The following is an 18,250-nucleotide window of genomic DNA, read 5'->3' as shown; positions in this document are numbered from 1 at the left end:
TTGATTTCAATAGAGGGGACTTTTTTTTGGGACACCCTGTATTGTTAATAAATATCATTTTCGCGTACGAGCAAATTTTACTACATCATATGCATGCATAAAAATGCTTATGGCAAACATTTACACACTTGTGGGTCCCAACAGAGTGCTTAGGCATTCAAACTCTAACAATTACATTGTTATGGGTGATTTCAATAGTTTTCGTTTTTTTAGGACACCCTGTATACTGGGGTGATGGTAAAAACCTTAAGGGATTAAAGGGATTAAGTCTGAGTAAGAGAACAATAAAATCGATTTGTGTAAACGTGATTTGAATTTCACATACACAACAAAAGATAAAAGTGACGAAGCATCGCAACCTCAACGATAACACGTGCTAAAGCAGATCTATTCGATCGAAATACGTCTATTAGCAGTTTATTTCGACGAACTAACGAATTACAACCATGCTCAGATATTGAATTCATACTCGTACAACATAAATCGTTAACGAAAACCTATCGAAGTGTTGAACTGAGTTGCGAATATGGCGTAGTTTGTAAGGTTATGTTGTCAACTGCATGTCGTCGTCGAGACCAAAGATCAGACATACAACAAAACTTATATTCTCAATCGTTAATGGTTTGGCATTCAAATTCGAGGTGGGTGATGCTTACCGAATCTTTTATTACCTTCGATGTGGCAAAATTCAATGCTGTAAAAAACTGTTCTTCCCTGGAAAATTAATATGTATTGTAATAGCGTGACCCATTTAATTTATGTATTTCTTATGCATAACTTTAGCCTTAATTGTTTGGGCGTAATATAAAACGACAAGCGTGCGAATGCTAGCGAGAGACCTAATATAGATACCTGAGTAAACCGTACACCGAACTCTTATCGATCGTGTGAAGGACACAAATGTAAGTTAACTTTGTAAATATGTCTTTGAGTTAACTATTTTATTAATTGTAAATACCATGTTTATAGTATTCGTTACCTGTCCTACATCGTGATATTCAAACGAAGAACGGTGATATATCAGCAACGAACGGATCGAGTAACGACTGTGTCTAAGCAATAGTGTGTTTAAGTACACAATCATTTAATAAACGACAAGAACATCGTACCAACGTCTTTGGTTTTATTCTCTGTGAGCGATTTCAAGCAGAACGAAGCGTGCACTCACATAGTAACGAATAATTTCGTACAAGTAAAGCGAAGGGTTATAACGATGAACTCTATACGAAACGTTTGACGGTATTGTAAGGGAGAACAAGTCGTGTTTAAAGGAATGAGTTCTTGCAAAAGCAACGAAGATGAGCAAGCACAAGCTTCGCTTGTTGGCGCCGAAAGAGCGAACAATGACATAGAATCTTTAGAACTTCAAGTTCATAATTACCCAGACGAAAGTCAGGCGCTTGGTCAGGAAAGTCAAGATTCCGAACATTTAGTAGCCATGGGACCACGCCGTCGTGTTATGACCGAGAAAGGTAGAGTGGTACACATTGAGCGACTCAAACGAGAACGAATAACAACTCTTGCTGCAGTTACACGGAAAAGAACTGAAATAAACAATCTATTGAATAACAATAACAATTTACATATAGTTAAAGCTGAGTGCTCTAATATGGAAAATTTGATCGTAAAGTATAAAAAAGCATGTGAAACTTATCGGATTGAATTGGATGAAAATGAGGCGAAGAGATTGCGTGAGATAGATGAAACAAAGGAGAAAGATTTCACAAATTTCCAAAGTCAAATCATGTCATGGATAGAAGAAGCAGAACATGATTTGTCCGAGCACTTAGAGTCTCAAAGTTCTAAAGGGTCCAACACGAGAGCATCCAAGATCAGCTCCAGCTCATCAAGATTGTCAGCAAGAAATCGTGAAAGAGTCAAAATCGCTGAACTGTTAGCTGAGAAATCAATGTTAAGTAGAAAACAAGCCATTCGAAATGCTGAAGAGGAGCTAAAGTTAGAAACGAAAATAATCAAGGCAGAAGCAAGAGAGAAAGTACTCGCAGAGTTAAGTGAGAAAGAATCGGTAAATTCAGCTTCGACTTTACCTGAATCAGTTCCAACTACAACATTTTTCCGTGCATTTCCAACATCATCAATACCTATGCGAAGGCTTCCAAAGCAAGTACCTAGTCAGGGAGGCAAGGCATACTATAATGCAACGGACAGAAAGAAATCAGAAATTCCCCAAGTTTCCCGTGAATCTACGGAAGGGATACGAAAATCAATATTGCAAGAGAACGCGTTTCGACGAAATATTCGACCTTCCGAAATCTACCGCCCTACTTCTGTGAACCCTACGTTACCACCAAACGTCAGCAGTGGTTTGTGGTCTATGAAAGATGTGCAAGAAGACTCTACTGCCAGAGCTATGACAAATGAAAACGTCCTTCAAAATATGATTTTGCTACAGCAACAACAAACTGAGACGATGTTAGCAACTCATCAACAGCTGAGTGCCGCGATGACTTTACCTCAGCCAGCAATTCAGAAATTCAAAGGAGACCTTATAGATTATAAAGTTTTCATAGCGTCATTTGATGCACGAATTCATTATCGAGTAAATAATGACGCAGATCGTCTGTATTACCTCCATCAATATTTGGACGGTGAGCCAAAAAGTCTTATAGAGGGATGTTTACATATGAATCCAGACCGAGGCTATAGAGAAGCAAGACAACTGTTGAATAAAGAATACGGCGACCTGTACAAAATATCTATGGCACATATCCAAAAGTTGTACAATTGGCCAACCATTAAATCTGATGATAGTAAAGCTTTAAGATCTTTCTCTCTATTTTTGGTCAAGTGTAAAGTAGCTATGAAGAATATGTCCCATATGCTCATTTTAGACCATGCACCAAATATGCAAGCGGTGGTTTCGAGGTTGCCTCTTCATCTACAAAATAGGTGGAGAGATCAAGTAGTTAAAATGAGACGAGACCCAGTCAACATGGTAAACTTTGAAAGTCTTGCTGATTTCGTGCATTTAGCAGCTGAATCAGCTAATGATCCTGTGTTCGGAAAAGAAGCTCTGCATGGTAAAGGTAAAGAGAGTTCTATTAAGGACAAAGAACAAGAAAGAAAGAAAGATGCATTCCAGTCAAAATATCGAAAGAGTGGTAGTTTCGCAACACAGACCGAGTTAACACACGGGGCCGGGTCCAGAAATACTAACGCCTGTCCTTTGTGCAACCACCTTCATGATTTAGATGATTGTGGACTTTTCTTGAAGAAAACGATCCAACAAAGAAAAGAATTCCTAAAAGAGAAGAAAATGTGCTTTGCTTGTTATGGGAAAAACCACATTTCGAAAGGTTGCCTGGAGAAGCGAAGATGTAAAAAATGCAATAAACCACACCCAACTGCTCTGCACATAGACGGTTTTACATTAACAAATCAAGAACATGAAACGAAAACCAAAACGAAAAGCGGTTGCATTAATCTTCCTACTCAAATGTATCATTCAAACGCAGTGGCATCCTACGACGCGGCAATCCTACACGCGATCATACCCGTAAAAGTAAAGAAGAAAGGTGACACAGAGCCAGTAATCACTTACGCTTTTTATGATAACGGAAGTGGAGGTTGTTTTCTTACAGAAGCTCTTCTGGAAAAGCTTGGCATTGAAGGCGAAAGAGTGAAGTTACAACTCGGAACTATGCTTGGTCATGGTTTAGTGGATACAACCGTTGTTAGCGATTTAGTAGTAACCGATATCAACGATTCCAATCCAGTCGAAATACCCCGATTATATACGAGAAACGAAATACCGGTGACAAAAAAGCAAATACCCACGCCAAATATGGTTGAGCAATGCCCTCACCTTTCCAGAATCGCCAACTTGATGCCAGAGTTCCACCAGGGAATTGACATTGGCCTGTTAATTGGCAGCAATTGTCCTGCGGCACTTGAGCCATTGGAAGTCGTCCCAAGTTGTTGTGAAGGCCCGTTTGCGATGCGGCTTCGACATGGATGGACTTTAACTGGTCCTTTATTGATGAATGATACTTCGCAATCTGGCGTAATAGCTAACCAGATTACAGTTCGTGAAATTGATTCAATCAAATAAGTAATTTCAAGTGAAGTAATAAAGAACATGTTTGAGATGGACTTTAACGATCGTAAAGTTGGTCTTGATGAACGTGGCCTTTCAAGAGAAGATAGGATCTTCCTCGACAAAATGGATGCAGATGTCTGTCTGGTAGGCAATCATTATCAATTACCTCTTCCATTCAAGGAGAATTCACAAGTGATGCCAAATAACAGGAGTCAAGCCTTAAAACGAGCGCTATGGCAAAAGAAAAAGATGCAACGTGATTCGAAATATCACACGGACTATACCAACTTTATGAACGACATTATTCGTAAGGGGTATGCTCGAAAGATATCTGAGAAAGAAGCTCAGCCAGAATGTGGGAAACTTTGGTACCTCCCGCATCACGGCATTTACCACCCGAAAAAACCCGACAAGATACGTGTTGTTTTTGACTGCAGTGCTGACTATTTCGGGACATCATTGAATAAGATTTTACTGCAAGGCCCAGATCTAACCAATTCTTTGGTTGGCGTGCTCACTCGCTTTCGTCAAGAGCCTGTCGCCTTTATGGCTGACATAGAGGCTATGTTTCACCAGGTATGGGTTCCAAGTGAGCACTGGAATTTCCTCAGATTTCTTTGGTGGCCAGATGGTAATCTGGACTTAGAAATACAAGAGTATCAAATGGTAGTCCATTTATTTGGAGCAGTTTCCTCCCCAAGTGTATGTAACTACGCCTTAAGGAAAACAGCTGACGACAACGAATTAGATTATCCAACCGTAGCCACAGTTATTCGACGGAACTTTTATGTGGATGATTGTTTGAGATCAGATAAAACTGAAGAAAGCACCACAAAGTTAATAGATGATTTGAGAACAGTATGTACGAAAGGAGGATTCCACCTAACAAAGTTCGTTTCCAACAGTCGTAACGTTCTTGAGTCTATTCCAGCTGAAGAACGTTCTCAAGAAACTAGAACATTAGATTTGGATCGAGAACGATTACCTATTAAGCGTGCCCTTGGTATTCAGTGGTGTGTCGAGTCAGATATGTTTGAATTCCGCATCATCCTTAGCGATAAACCATTGACCAGACGAGGGATATTGTCGACTATTTCTTCGGTTTATGATCCACTTGGTTTTGTGGCACCTTTCATATTGCCCGCAAAAGGAATCCTACAAGACCTATGTCGTAAAGATATTGATTGGGATGAAGATATTCCAGAGGCGTACAGAATCCAATGGATGAAGTGGTTAACCGAACTTCCCTTACTTCATAAGTTGCAAATACCACGATGTATTAAACCTACTCAATTCGGAACAGTAGTTTCTCGACAAATTCACATTTTTTCAGATGCGAGTGAATCTGGTTATGGAGCAGTTGCTTACCAGCGTCTGGTAGATGACAATGAAACCATCCACTGTGCCTTTTTAATGGGTAAAGCCCGTTTAGCTCCTATTAAAGCGATTACAATACCACGTTTAGAACTCACTGCGGCAGTTGTGTCTGTTCGTATTGGCGAACTATTAAAGAAAGAATTGGACGGTCGATATGAAATAATATACCACACTGACTCTCTTACGGTATTGCGCTATATTATTAGTGAACAACACCGATTTCACGTATTTGTTGCAAATCGGGTACAGTTAATCCGCGACTACTCAGATCCCCACCAATGGAGATATATCGAAACCGCAGAAAACCCAGCAGACGACGCCTCAAGAGGGATAAAAGGAACAGAATTTCTTAATCAACAACGGTGGTTCAATGGTCCAAAGTTTTTATGGACACCAGAACAAGAATGGCCAGATCAACCAATATTTTTGGGTCCAATTAGCTACGATGATCCAGAAGTCAAGAAGGAAATCGAAAGCAGTGCAACCAAAACTAGTGAAGTGGTCGACCACACCAGTAAATTGATTCATTCCATTTCTGATTGGTATCGACTGAAGAAATCAGTAGCTGTATTCCTTCGCGTTAAAAAGATACTTAGAACAAGAAGACAATCTGGTCTGAATTCTACTGACAAAGATACACAGCATGAAAGGAAGTTCCCTCTTTCTGCCGAGGAATTAGCGAAATCTGAGATTGCCATTTTGAAATATGTACAACATACTGAGTACCATAAGGAGATAACTTACCTTCAAGATGTCATGACCGAATCGGGCGACATTGGATGTCGGAAATTACAAAAGAAAAAGAAAAGCGACATCAAGAAGATTAGTCACATTTATCGTCTTGATCCATATCTGGATGGCGAAGTTCTTAGAGTTGGAGGAAGACTTGATCGAGCAAATTTGCCGCAAGAAATCGCACATCCCATAATTCTACCCTACAAGAGCCATGTAACATCATTAATTATTCGCCATGTACATCAACAACTCGGTCATGCTGGTCGCAACCATGTCATCGCAACACTTCGAGAAAATTATTGGATCGTTAAAATCAATGCAGCAGTTCGAAGAGTTCTATCTAAATGTGTTTTTTGTCGTCGTTATCACGGGAAGCCAAACGAGCAGAAGATGTCAAATTTGCCCGAAGATCGTGTTACACCAGCACCACCTTTCACTCACACAGGGGTGGACTATTTTGGGCCATTCATAATAAAAGAAGGACGTAAAGAACTCAAGAAATATGGTGCAATATTTACTTGTCTTGTCAGTAGAGCAGTTCATATTGAAGTTGCGAATTCATTAAGTTCCGATTCCTTTATTCAAGCCCTACGTCGTTTTATATCTAGACGTGGCCCTGTGACGAAAATAAGAAGCGATAATGGCTCAAATTTCGTCGGCGCGAATAAAGAACTCATCCGTGCAATGAAAGAAATGAATCATAATCAAATTCAAATAAAACTTCGCCGCGAAGGTATTGAATGGCTATTTAACACCCCAACAGCAAGCCACATGGGTGGCGTATGGGAACGTCAAATAAAGAGCATAAGAAAAATTCTAGCAGGTTTATTATACGAACACGGAAGTCGACTGGACGAAGAATCCTTTAGGACGCTCTTATGTGAAGTGGAAGCGGTGATCAATTCCAGACCGTTAACCATGATATCAAGTGATCCCACCGATTTGCACCCGTTGACACCTAATCATATCCTTACAACAAAGTCCAGTATCATACTGCCTCCTCCGGGAAATTTCCAAAGAAATGATATCTACCTTCATCGACGTTGGCGAAGAGTCCAGTATCTTGTCAACTTATTCTGGACAAGATGGAAAAGGGAGTACCTTCTCACTTTGCAAGCACGTTCCAAATGGCAACAACCAAAACGCAACCTAACTCCAGGAGACATCGTAATTTTGAAAGAAGAGAACACTCCTCGTAACGTATGGCCTTTAGGTCTTGTTGTAGATACACAACCAGACTCCAAGGGATTTGTGAGAACCGTTATCGTACGAACAAAGGACGCTGAATATCGAAGACCGATCACTAAAATCGTATTGTTACTAGCTAAAGAAGAACAATAATAGTAAGAGTATAAATTTATATAAATTTAGGGACCGGGAATGTAATAGCGTGACCCATTTAATTTATGTATTTCTTATGCATAACTTTAGCCTTAATTGTTTGGGCGTAATATAAAACGACAAGCGTGCGAATGCTAGCGAGAGACCTAATATAGATACCTGAGTAAACTCTTATCGATCGTGTGAAGGACACAAATGTAAGTTAACTTTGTAAATATGTCTTTGAGTTAACTATTTTATTAATTGTAAATACCATGTTTATAGTATTCGTTACCTGTCCTACATCGTGATATTCAAACGAAGAACGGTGATATATCAGCAACGAACGGATCGAGTAACGACTGTGTCTAAGCAATAGTGTGTTTAAGTACACAATCATTTAATAAACGACAAGAACATCGTACCAACGTCTTTGGTTTTATTCTCTGTGAGCGATTTTAAGCAGAACGAAGCGTGCACTCACATGTATATAATTGTCATTATAGGGGTGCGCTGGGAAGATGTTTTGTTGCAGTATCTGATTAGATATTTGCAAAGAATTGGAACGAGCTTATCCAGAAAATTGATGTGTTTTTTATTAACCAAAAGTGTAGCACAATTTGGATGGCACACAATGCCAGAAAGCCATATGCATTCACCTGTACCACATATGTAAGTACGAAACCAGATATGTCTCCTGGGTCACATGCACATTTAAGAAAATGATGTATCCAAAAATCACGAACTGTTCGGGGTAAAAAATATTACGAATATTGTTTTATTCAAATCACCGTACAATAAAAATTACAAGCAGATTGCAAACATCCCTCAATCGACCCTCTGTGCTACTACTGGCATGAGTATTTAGACATGGTTTACGTATTCAAAAGCGTCAAAAACAACTTGGACAATCATATTCGTAAAAAGTCATCTTTACGAGAAACAAGGACGTCAAGCACGTCAAATGGCGTTTTGTTAAATGTAGCCAAGAGTCGAACTGTCAGTTTTAAAAACAGTTTCTACATCAGAGCTGCCAAAGTTTGGAACACCCTTCCATGTTCTGTGAGAGATATCTCTATATCCCTTGGGTCATTCAAAGCGCTTTTAATGAAATAATATGCAGATCTGACGGAACGAATTTACAGTCAAGATGATCCTAAAACTTTCAAATCTGTTTGTGTGAAATGTGACGCAACTCGGCCATTACGGATCATTTCAACAAGACCCTGCTGCAAACATTGCAATTTATGGCACTTTCTCAATACATGACTTATCCGTGATTTTCTTCTCTAACCAATTTAATTCAATTAACAGTTACGAATCTTGACTTCGTTTACGATTAAATCATTTCACTTGATATTAAGTTGTTATTGTTTCTTCATGTATCGAGAAAGTCCTATAAATTTGTTAACTTGCTTATATGTGTATGTTTGTGTTTGTCTATTTGTAAGTTAGTTGTGGAACCCCGTTATTGGTGACATATCTCTGTGTGGTGATTCCAGCCATTGCATGTGTGGAGTTCATTTGTAGTTTATGTGTAGTTCATTGTTACTTTTTAACATGGTAAATTTACAAAACAAATATAAAACAAACAGATGTTTCAAATATTCCCCTTCGTAGCAGGGGGTATATTCATATGTGAAGTTTAATCGGGGGGGGGGGGATTCATATAATCGTCTTACGCCCAATTGATTTCTTTTGTACGCTATTGCTCCAACGGTATATAAACATGAATATATGAATATACTCCCCCCTCCAATTAAGCGGTCTAGCTACGGCCCTGCTACTTAGTTACTTATGGACTAAAACCATCATTGGCCCCAGTCAGAGACACATATTGTATAGAGTCGCTATTATGTTGGCTGATAAAAACGCTGAAACTTTTTTGCAATGCTAAAAGATAAGTTCCACTTATTATCGCTCGTTCTCCTAAACTCCCACGCGTGTTTCTATAACTGCATTGAAAACGGAAAATGTTTTCTATTTCTTACCGAGAAACACGCTTCTCGATCAATCAGCGCGCGCGTACTATAAATGTTATATTAGAAATGTAAATGTTTGAACTGCATGAAATAAAATGGATTTGACAGGCAATCATCTGACCAGTTACTATCTGCCGAACGATAATTAGTCTGCTAAGGGCAATTTTATCATTTGGCTGAAATTGAAGAAAATAATTACAAAATGTTGTGTGGCTATCAGAGTTGGTTAAAGTAATTGATATTCAGGGCATTGGAGAATTCTGCTAACATTAAAGATATTTTATTATAGTCACTGAACTAAACAAATTTATAACAAAAATTCAATTAAAACTGCGGGTGAAGCAAAATTACCAATATCTTTAATTATGCACACTTCCCGACTAGCTCAATTTTACCTCTTTAATATAATTTAAACGTATCAAATTTCACTCTCTGAGGCTCATCCAACTCTGCCTTTAGTTCAAAAATTGACAGATAGACATTATCGAGTCCCGTCTTTCCATACAAACTTGTAGTTTGAAACGGCTTTTCTCAATTCAGTTGGCAATAACAATATCAAACTGAGTGCAATTTCACATGACTAATTAAAATTATTATTTTAGCCAATATTTTCAAAATAAGTGATATTGCTATACATTATTTAAGGATTAAACTACTCTGTGATTGCATTATCGGGTTTTACATGCACGAGTTCACAAACATGGAACGAGAAGTTCAATACTGCACGAGGCGAAGCCGAGTGCAGTATGGAACTTCGAGTTCCTTGTTTTTGAACGAGTGCATGTAAAACCCGATAATACACAAACAAAGAGTGCTTTAATGCTTTTAATATTCATTTTGAGTAAACTCGTAAAGACTTTATATCATTTTAAAACTTAAATAAACAACACATGCTTATCTTTAAATACTAAAACACCCTAACCAGTTGCCCGTTTAGTATTTTTCAGTGTGGATTCATCTATAATTACATTAATTTCTTCTTAACCGTTCGGCAATTTTTTTGTTTATTGCCGCCATTTTGATCGTGCAATAAATCCTATAACGGCACTGCCGTGGCGTTGTTGCTATATAAAATTCACTCACGTGGTACAAATCGACCAATCAGAACGTAAGTTTACAAAAAATGAATATTAATGTTTGATAAATCATATTTAAGTAAGCGTTAGAAAGAGATCAAAAAGTATACTTCTGTGGAAATTCAAACTTTGCCAGTACTTGCAACAAAAATGGTTTACAGAAGATTTTATACACCTTGATGTTATATTTTGACTACCATGCACCCTTTTCCTTCATTCTTAAAAGGTTAACGGTGAACATGACTCTATTGACGCCCGTTGTCTTGCATAGTCAAATGGCAAATCATTCGCTGAAAAAGATGTTTGAAAGCATCCCTGTAGGTTTTGTCGAGACAGGCATAGATTATTGGATTGAATAGACTGTTAAGCAGCGGAAGTGTGCGTACTATGAACGCAATGACGAAATAACCTTTCCAGTAGCTCAATGAAGCGGTATTCCAAACGCTAAAATTTGGATAGTAAAACCACAGTAACATCCAGATATGAATCGGACCCCAGCAACATATGAAAACTCCAGCAACAATTAACAACATCTTAATCACTTTCACATCTTTACGTAGTGCAGTTCGTTGGCTTTGAGTGTTGGTTGTTTGACCCAACTCCCCTCTCGCGAGCATCTTGTTTCGTTTATGAGCAACGAGAAAAATGAGAGCGTACATTATCAGGATGATTAATGCCGGCAGAAAAAACAAACTGATCGACATGAAAAGGTGAAATATTTTGACTGCATTCAAGTCAATGGCGAAATTGCACGAATCGATCCCGGTGCTCAAAATTCCCAAGCTTCCTGAACGAGGGGTGGCGGAGAATATGGCAAAGGAAATTGAAATAAACACAACGACAGCAATAATTTTCAAAGATCTTGAAGTTGTCATTATTGATTTGTACTGAAACGGCTTGCTGATTTTGAGGTATCGGTCAGCACTTATTAATGACAGAGTATAAATGGACGCTGTTAGGGCAAATGTATCTATCCACACCATAAAACGACACGCGTGTATTGACGTTTTTTCCAGCGATATATGCATCAAATGGTATGCATTGAACGGCTCAACGAATAGGCCCACCATGAGATCAGCGACAGCCAGTAAGGCAATGAAATACTTGTTTGGTTGATGAAGACTTCTGTCTCTCCAGGTCACAATCAAGACCAGGGTATTTCCAAAAAGTGTACCAAAGGTGATAAGGATTAATATAGTTTTCTCACATATAGAAATACGTTCCATAAGGTCTTTCAATGCCAGGCGATCACTGTTCGTCATCCTGGTTTCATTTTCAAAAGGATATACCAACGTCATTACAAAATAGATCCTGTTGAAAGTAGAATTTTCAGACCATGTGACTTGAAATGGGTTCTTTGCATACAAGCTGAAAAGGTCTATTTAATTTCAACTCGAAGCCGAATGACTTCTAAAGCTTGTATATATATATAGACACTATATGTATAATATACCGTACCTGAGTTTCAGCTGTAAGACAAGCAGATCGCAAAGCACAACTTATTATATTATGGCCGAATCGAAACTAAACAAAAATATCTCGGTTATTAATCATAGAGCTCATTAAATATTGATACTATTCAGAGTTCAAACTCAGGGCAAACGGAACTTGATCTTCAAAGTAGCTATGCATTTTGCCTAGTTCAATTTTACCTCGACATGAACCGTAACACTTTCTCTGGCTGAATTCGTGCTTCAGGTCAACAAATTTTCAGGATATTCGCGAGTGCAGTCTTTCCGTACAAATTTAGAGTTTGAAATGGTTGTTCTCAACACAGTCAGCGCGTCTTTTATCAATATAATTATATGAAACTGATTGCAATTTTAAATTAACTGATTAAGATAATTGATTTGGCTAATATTTTCAAAATAAGCAGAATTATTGCTATACATTAGGGCGTGACCAATCAGATTCATGATACGTATAAACCTGTAATTAGATGGATATTTCTGTCGTATTACTGGGTTTAATAAACGCTCACTATATTTTCCTTTATAAAAACATATAAAACTACGTAACGAAACAGGTCGATCCTTTTTAATAGTATAAATAGACGGATTTTTCCCAGTGTAACGAAGTAGCCAGAGTGTAGCAAACTTTCAAGGATAATACAGCTAGGGTGTAAAAAAATTGCAACCTCAATAATTCCAAGAGGCCTACGATATTTTGTTATTGAATAGAAGCGAACATATATGAATATTTTTTGTGATTAAGTGATTAAGTGTGTTTTTGTTGATGTGATGGACGCAGTGCTCCAACTTCGACTGCCACGATCGAACACACACCACACGAGCTCTAAGCAAAGTAAAAGCGATCTTTCGTCGTAACCACCTGACCACCATAGATGGGGTTGATTCTTTTTGTCAGCAAGCTTCGCACCCAGGAAGGAGAGAAAATGTTGGATTTCTCTTCCGCATTCGCCAAAGGAGTTGAAGACGACCTGTGCGAAGGAGCAATATAAATTTGATCAATATTAAGTGATTGGAGTTTTTTATACGCCCTGTATAGGCGTAGCTAATTAATATCACAGTATTATTTAACATGCAAACACCTCAGTGACGTATTTGCATTAGGTATTACGGTAATATTGATCACTTATTATCTTTCAAAGTGCATGTGCAAGCTACATTATATTCGGCTGGTTTTCATGCATCCATATCTCGGATGACCGTTAGGGTTAGGGTTAGGGTGTGTGAAAATTTAAACTCGTTTTTCAACTTAAATTTTTCTTCCAAGTAAGTAGCATAATGCAATCCTTTTACCTTGAATAAGTTACACAGTGTTTTGATTTCTCATTATTCCTGTTGCTAAGTAAAATTTGCCTTTATCGTCAAGTATTCAAGAGTACTGTTACGCAGTTTATTTGGTTTCGTTCGCTCGTTTTAACACTTGCGATTCGACAGGCGCTTATATATAAAGTTATATTCACCTTTATTTTGTAATATTTTATTGAAATGCAAGCAATTTTCTTTTTAATACAATTTTTGAATGTAACTTTTTAAAATATAATTCAATGACAATGCAATATGTATTCCTTCTCAAGGAATATAATCGTAATCAAAATACTGCACAATATATTATTCATGAAAACGCTTATTCTTTGAAAGAAGCTCTTTGATTTCTTTAATTTTTAGTTCTCAGTTTAATTCTGGACATTCGCTGTTGCAAGAACGCACTTAATTAACCCTGTCTGTCTGAAACAGTGAATATTCTATAAAATTAACAATCAGGAATTGTGAAAGAGAACATAATATATTGAGAGCATAATTTATGCACCAACCCTGCGTAACATTATCATCTTTTTTAACTTCTCGTTTTTCAATATACGACATAGAAATCCACTTCATCAGCATTCGTGATCGATTTCCCATTTTGTGGAATCTTTGGAATTTCGTAAGACAAATGTTAATGTAATATCTTGTAATAAGTGTCGAAGAAAATTATGTAAAATGTGTAATATTAAGAATTGCGTCATCCTATTCGCTTATTCTTTTTAAAACGATAATTTTCACCGCCCTTAGCGCATCATTTATTCCATCATTTTCGTTTCAGTTAAATGCTTCGTACAATTTATCAAAACCCTTTTTCTTCTCTTATACCAGTAGAAGCTTACGTGTCTTTATAAAAGTTTATATACAATATTTTTATTCTACATGATACCATACTAAATAAATCGTCAAATTTAAAGTTGAAAGTTATACTAAAAACTTTACTACTAAAACACTAGTAAAATTTAGACAGTTTAAAACGAGAATTTGTACGTGTAACGACGATGCAATGAAATACAGTAAAGTCTTAAGTACAAAACGTGTTATGTAAGATGGTAGCTAAATTGTTGTGGCCAGACTATAAAGAGTAAAAGCACTTATCACTGTTTTGTACAGATATCTCTTTACGCAATAAGACGGTTTACGTAACAAGAATGACCGAAAAACTTCAAGCTGTATAAAAGCAGGCGATGTAGGCAAGCTAGGCCATTGTTAATTACACACTTCTTAAACGCTGTTCAACGAGAGGTTTAGATTTTGTAACAAGAATGAATCAAGCTGTTTCGTGTCTTTTTGGGCTACTGGTCTTGGTCGTTTTGTGCTGTGAGTGAACATTAATTCCTTCATTGTACGTTTGAGATGCTACATGTTTACAAAGTAATGATTACAAAAAAACCCTGCATTAAAGCTAGTCTTTACAAAAGCTATCGTCAAGCTTTCAATGTGCCAGTTGATATAAAAAATTCTTTAAATTTTCCAGCTTTGACACGATCGGAAAAAGGTACAGAAGAATGGTCATCATGGGGCGCCTCCAGTAAGATCGCAGGGTGTCCTGGAGCAGGTGGAATACGTCCAACTGAAGAGGATAAAGCGCCTGGTTCCCCTGGCGCCACCACAAAGAAAGCAATGTCAGGTAAATTCAATAAAAATTGAGCTGAATCATGTGAACCCAAAATTGTACTTACCAAAGTATTGAGTAAAACGATTCATATTTTATAAGTGGCGGAAAAGTGCTGTCAGTCTTACGTAAAAAATATTATTAAAAACTTTCTAAAAACTATAGCTACTATATTCAATGAAGATTTCTTTTTTCAATAAGTATAAGTAAACATATACATTGGTAATATTATTTATCAGAAGTTTATGTGACAAAAGTTCTTCCCTTCATCGGTTTATGTGATCATGATCTTTCATTTTTTTCTGAAAATGAATAACTTAAAATTCTAAAGGCGCCATTCCTGCATATGAGATTGGGGGATTCTACTTGTCTGAAGTACCGTGTTCTTGGAATAAAAATGAAATATCATGCACTCTCTTTCTTTTATTACACTCTTATTTTATTTTAATATCGAAAACACAGGATTTCCATCTGAACTTCGTAAATGGTAATATCCTGTTAGGACATTGATATATCATTAACAACTTTTGACTCAGTTCATCCCACTTCTCCTATATAGCTACTCATACCTGCACTCGCCTTAAATTTCTTCTGAGATTCTTTGCATCGCGAAAGCTGAATTTATTTATCATGCAATGCATGCAGTCTGCGCCTTATAACTTTTTTGGTATTTTGTGCACTTACGCGATTTTTTTACCATTTAGGCATGCACAATTGGAATGGATAATGCGGATTGGAATTAGGTGGTAGAGTTATGTGACACGAAGATTATTCCAAAATAAAACGTTCATGGCAAATGTATATTCGAACTTCGTTTTTTTATATAATTAGAGATATAAAATCTATCTGGGGCAGGTTGTATAAAACTCTTCAACTATACATTTGGCATAGTTAAATCCTAATTAAATCAGAAATACGGCCAGATAAAAGTTAACTAGTCTTTTAGACAACTATAGGCCCAGGAGAATTATGAAAATGGCTGCGCTCCGAATGCAGTTGGAGCGTTTTATATCAAACAGAGAGCATAATTATTTTAAACCTATCATCAGGTGGATATTTTGATAAATGCTCGCTATATTTTAAACTATAAAAGTGTATAAAACTGAATAATCTTCACAGCTCGATCAGTTTAAAAAGCTTTTAGTTCGCTTGTTGAATAAAACGATAGACATGCTTTCTATTTTGAGCTCAACCATGCACCGTCTAAGCTAAACCGGCTTGATACAACCGGTCCTTGATGTGTATTCTGTGCCTAAATCGTCGCAGTTGATGCAAGTGCGAGGTATAATTTAGAAATCCAAGGAAACTATATAGCTAAAATTTTATTAAGATTCCACCTTAGCATCTGCAGGAATTAAAGATAAGACGACTGACATAAACAAGGAACGTATTTCTTTTGACTCATGAAGGCATTGCGGATTTACTGCCATGCAGGTCCAAGATTAAGACTGAGTATTTCAAGTTATATTAGACTATAGGTTTGACACAGAGATCTGTCAAAACAGATCTCCTATCTTAACTAACCAACACGCACCATCAGCATGGACAAATATCAAGGCCCACCTGTTAAGGAGCTTGACAAATGTATTGCTTTTCTGCAAGAAAGCGTTCTTTATCCGCCTGCTATTATATAGCTAATTATGCCACACACAAGCAAGTAATTTCAAAGCGCAAACTTTGTGCCGGCGGGGTTATCACGCAAGAAACGCTTTGTGAGCCAAAAATTCATTGTGTAAGAGAGCGTTGTATGTCCAAGCATGTCTTAACTCTGTTCTGTTGCGTCGCAACTGTTATAATACCATAACAAGACCTCTTTGAGACGTTTAAATTTCCATGTGCGGAATCAAATGAACAATTACACAAAGACTTTAGCCTTTGGCCAATTATATTAGCTTCTTCAACTGAGAAGTTCGAAGCCTAAATTAATATGGTTAAGATGATTTATTATTTTAATAGCTATAGATAGAAAGTGCAGTTAAATGATTATGCATTTGCATACATCCACGAATAAAAAATTTACATTCATATCATTCACAACTGATGAAGTCAATTGTATAAACGGTGTTTAAATAAAACACAACACTAAATATCGCGGGTATTCGCTTTCAATACGTCATACTATATAAAATCAAATATTCATGAATATATTTTCGTGCTGGCTTTTCATTTTTAATCGAACGAACTAAACAAAATATACGTTTTATAATCGGTTGAAATTTCAAAATTTTGCAGCTTTGGATATATAAAAGCAACTATTTTGTAATTTTTTAAGCTTTAAGTTCATCAGAGAAGACGTGGAGAAGAATGGTCAGCCTGGAGCCCCACCAGTAAGATGGGACGGAATCTTAGAGCCGGTGAAATAAGTCGAGCTGAGGAGGAAAATGAGCCTGATTTCCCTGGAACCAACAGAAAGATTGTAATGTCAGGTAAGTTCAATACAAATTTAAAGTTGAATCATATGAATCCAAAATTATACTTACCAACGTGTTGAATAAAACTGTTAATTTGGGATTTGCTGTAGTTATTTATATAACTATAGGGGAAGTCTTACATTGAAGCCCTTTATCAGAAATATTACCAGAATTTTGCATCTTAAACTCAAATCCAAAGTATATGAATGCAAAACCCTAGGTGGGCGAGTTTTATGGTCATAATAGCTATAAGTAACGGTAATTTTGACTTTCGAAGTATTTGCAGCAGAACCTAGCTACATTGGATCCTTCAAAAAGTCTACAAAAAGTCTTCGGCAAGCATGCAATGTCCCAATTAATAAAAACAATTATTTCGTTATATTTTCTAGCTTCAACACGATGTGGAAGATGTAGAGAAGAATGGTCAGCCTGGAGCCCCACAAGTAAGATGACTGGGGACCCTAAAGGCAGTAAAATAAGTCCAACTGAAGAGAAAAAAAGGGCCTGGACACCCAGCTGCCCACAGAAAGATTGGAATGTCAGGTAAATTCAATCCAATTTTAAGCTGAATCAAAATTATACTTACAAAAGTACCGAATAAATGGTTCATATTTATAAGCGGCGGAAAAGTGTAGTTAGCCTTACATAAAATAATTTTCTAAAAACTCTTATTTTCAATGAAGGTTTCTTTTTCTCGAGACCTAAGCAACACACATCATTGGTATCATTATTTATCAGAACATAACGTGACATGTTAAACAACAAAAATTCATCTCGTTTTTGTGATCATGATATTTCCGAATATTTTTCCGAAAACAAATACCGTGAAAGAGCTCAAACTGTCCAAGTGCGTCAATCCTGAAGAGATTTGGAAACGTCCCTTCAGTTAATAGAGTTGAGGGG

At 37.1% G+C, this 18,250-nt stretch overlaps 2 protein-coding genes across 2 annotated transcripts; one reads left to right on the top strand and one right to left on the bottom strand.

Annotated features, from left to right (window-relative positions):
- Positions 1-4,099: 4,099 nt before the first annotated feature.
- Positions 4,100-7,513, top strand: LOC114530710. Its single transcript, XM_028552315.1, has one exon. The coding sequence runs from the start codon at positions 4,100-4,102 to the stop codon at positions 7,511-7,513; it is 3,414 nt and encodes a 1,137-aa protein (XP_028408116.1).
- A 3,282-nt stretch (positions 7,514-10,795) lies between these two features.
- LOC114530709 (dopamine receptor 2-like) lies at positions 10,796-11,812 on the bottom strand. Its single transcript, XM_028552314.1, has one exon. The coding sequence runs from the start codon at positions 11,810-11,812 to the stop codon at positions 10,796-10,798; it is 1,017 nt and encodes a 338-aa protein (XP_028408115.1).
- Positions 11,813-18,250: the final 6,438 nt, after the last annotated feature.

This window comes from Dendronephthya gigantea, unplaced genomic scaffold (assembly GCF_004324835.1).
Source record: "Dendronephthya gigantea isolate DGI-Jeju-01 unplaced genomic scaffold, DenGig_1.0 000065F, whole genome shotgun sequence".
In the NCBI taxonomy this organism is placed as follows: domain Eukaryota; kingdom Metazoa; phylum Cnidaria; class Anthozoa; order Malacalcyonacea; family Nephtheidae; genus Dendronephthya; species Dendronephthya gigantea.
This window is presented reverse-complemented; position numbering and strand designations above follow the sequence as displayed.

Excerpts from the sequence above, each read along its gene's own strand:
- LOC114530710 (XM_028552315.1), top strand. The coding sequence starts at position 4,100 with ATGTTTGAGATGGACTTTAACGATCGTAAAGTTGGTCTTGATGAACGT.
- LOC114530709 (XM_028552314.1), bottom strand. The coding sequence starts at position 11,812 with ATGACGAACAGTGATCGCCTGGCATTGAAAGACCTTATGGAACGTATT.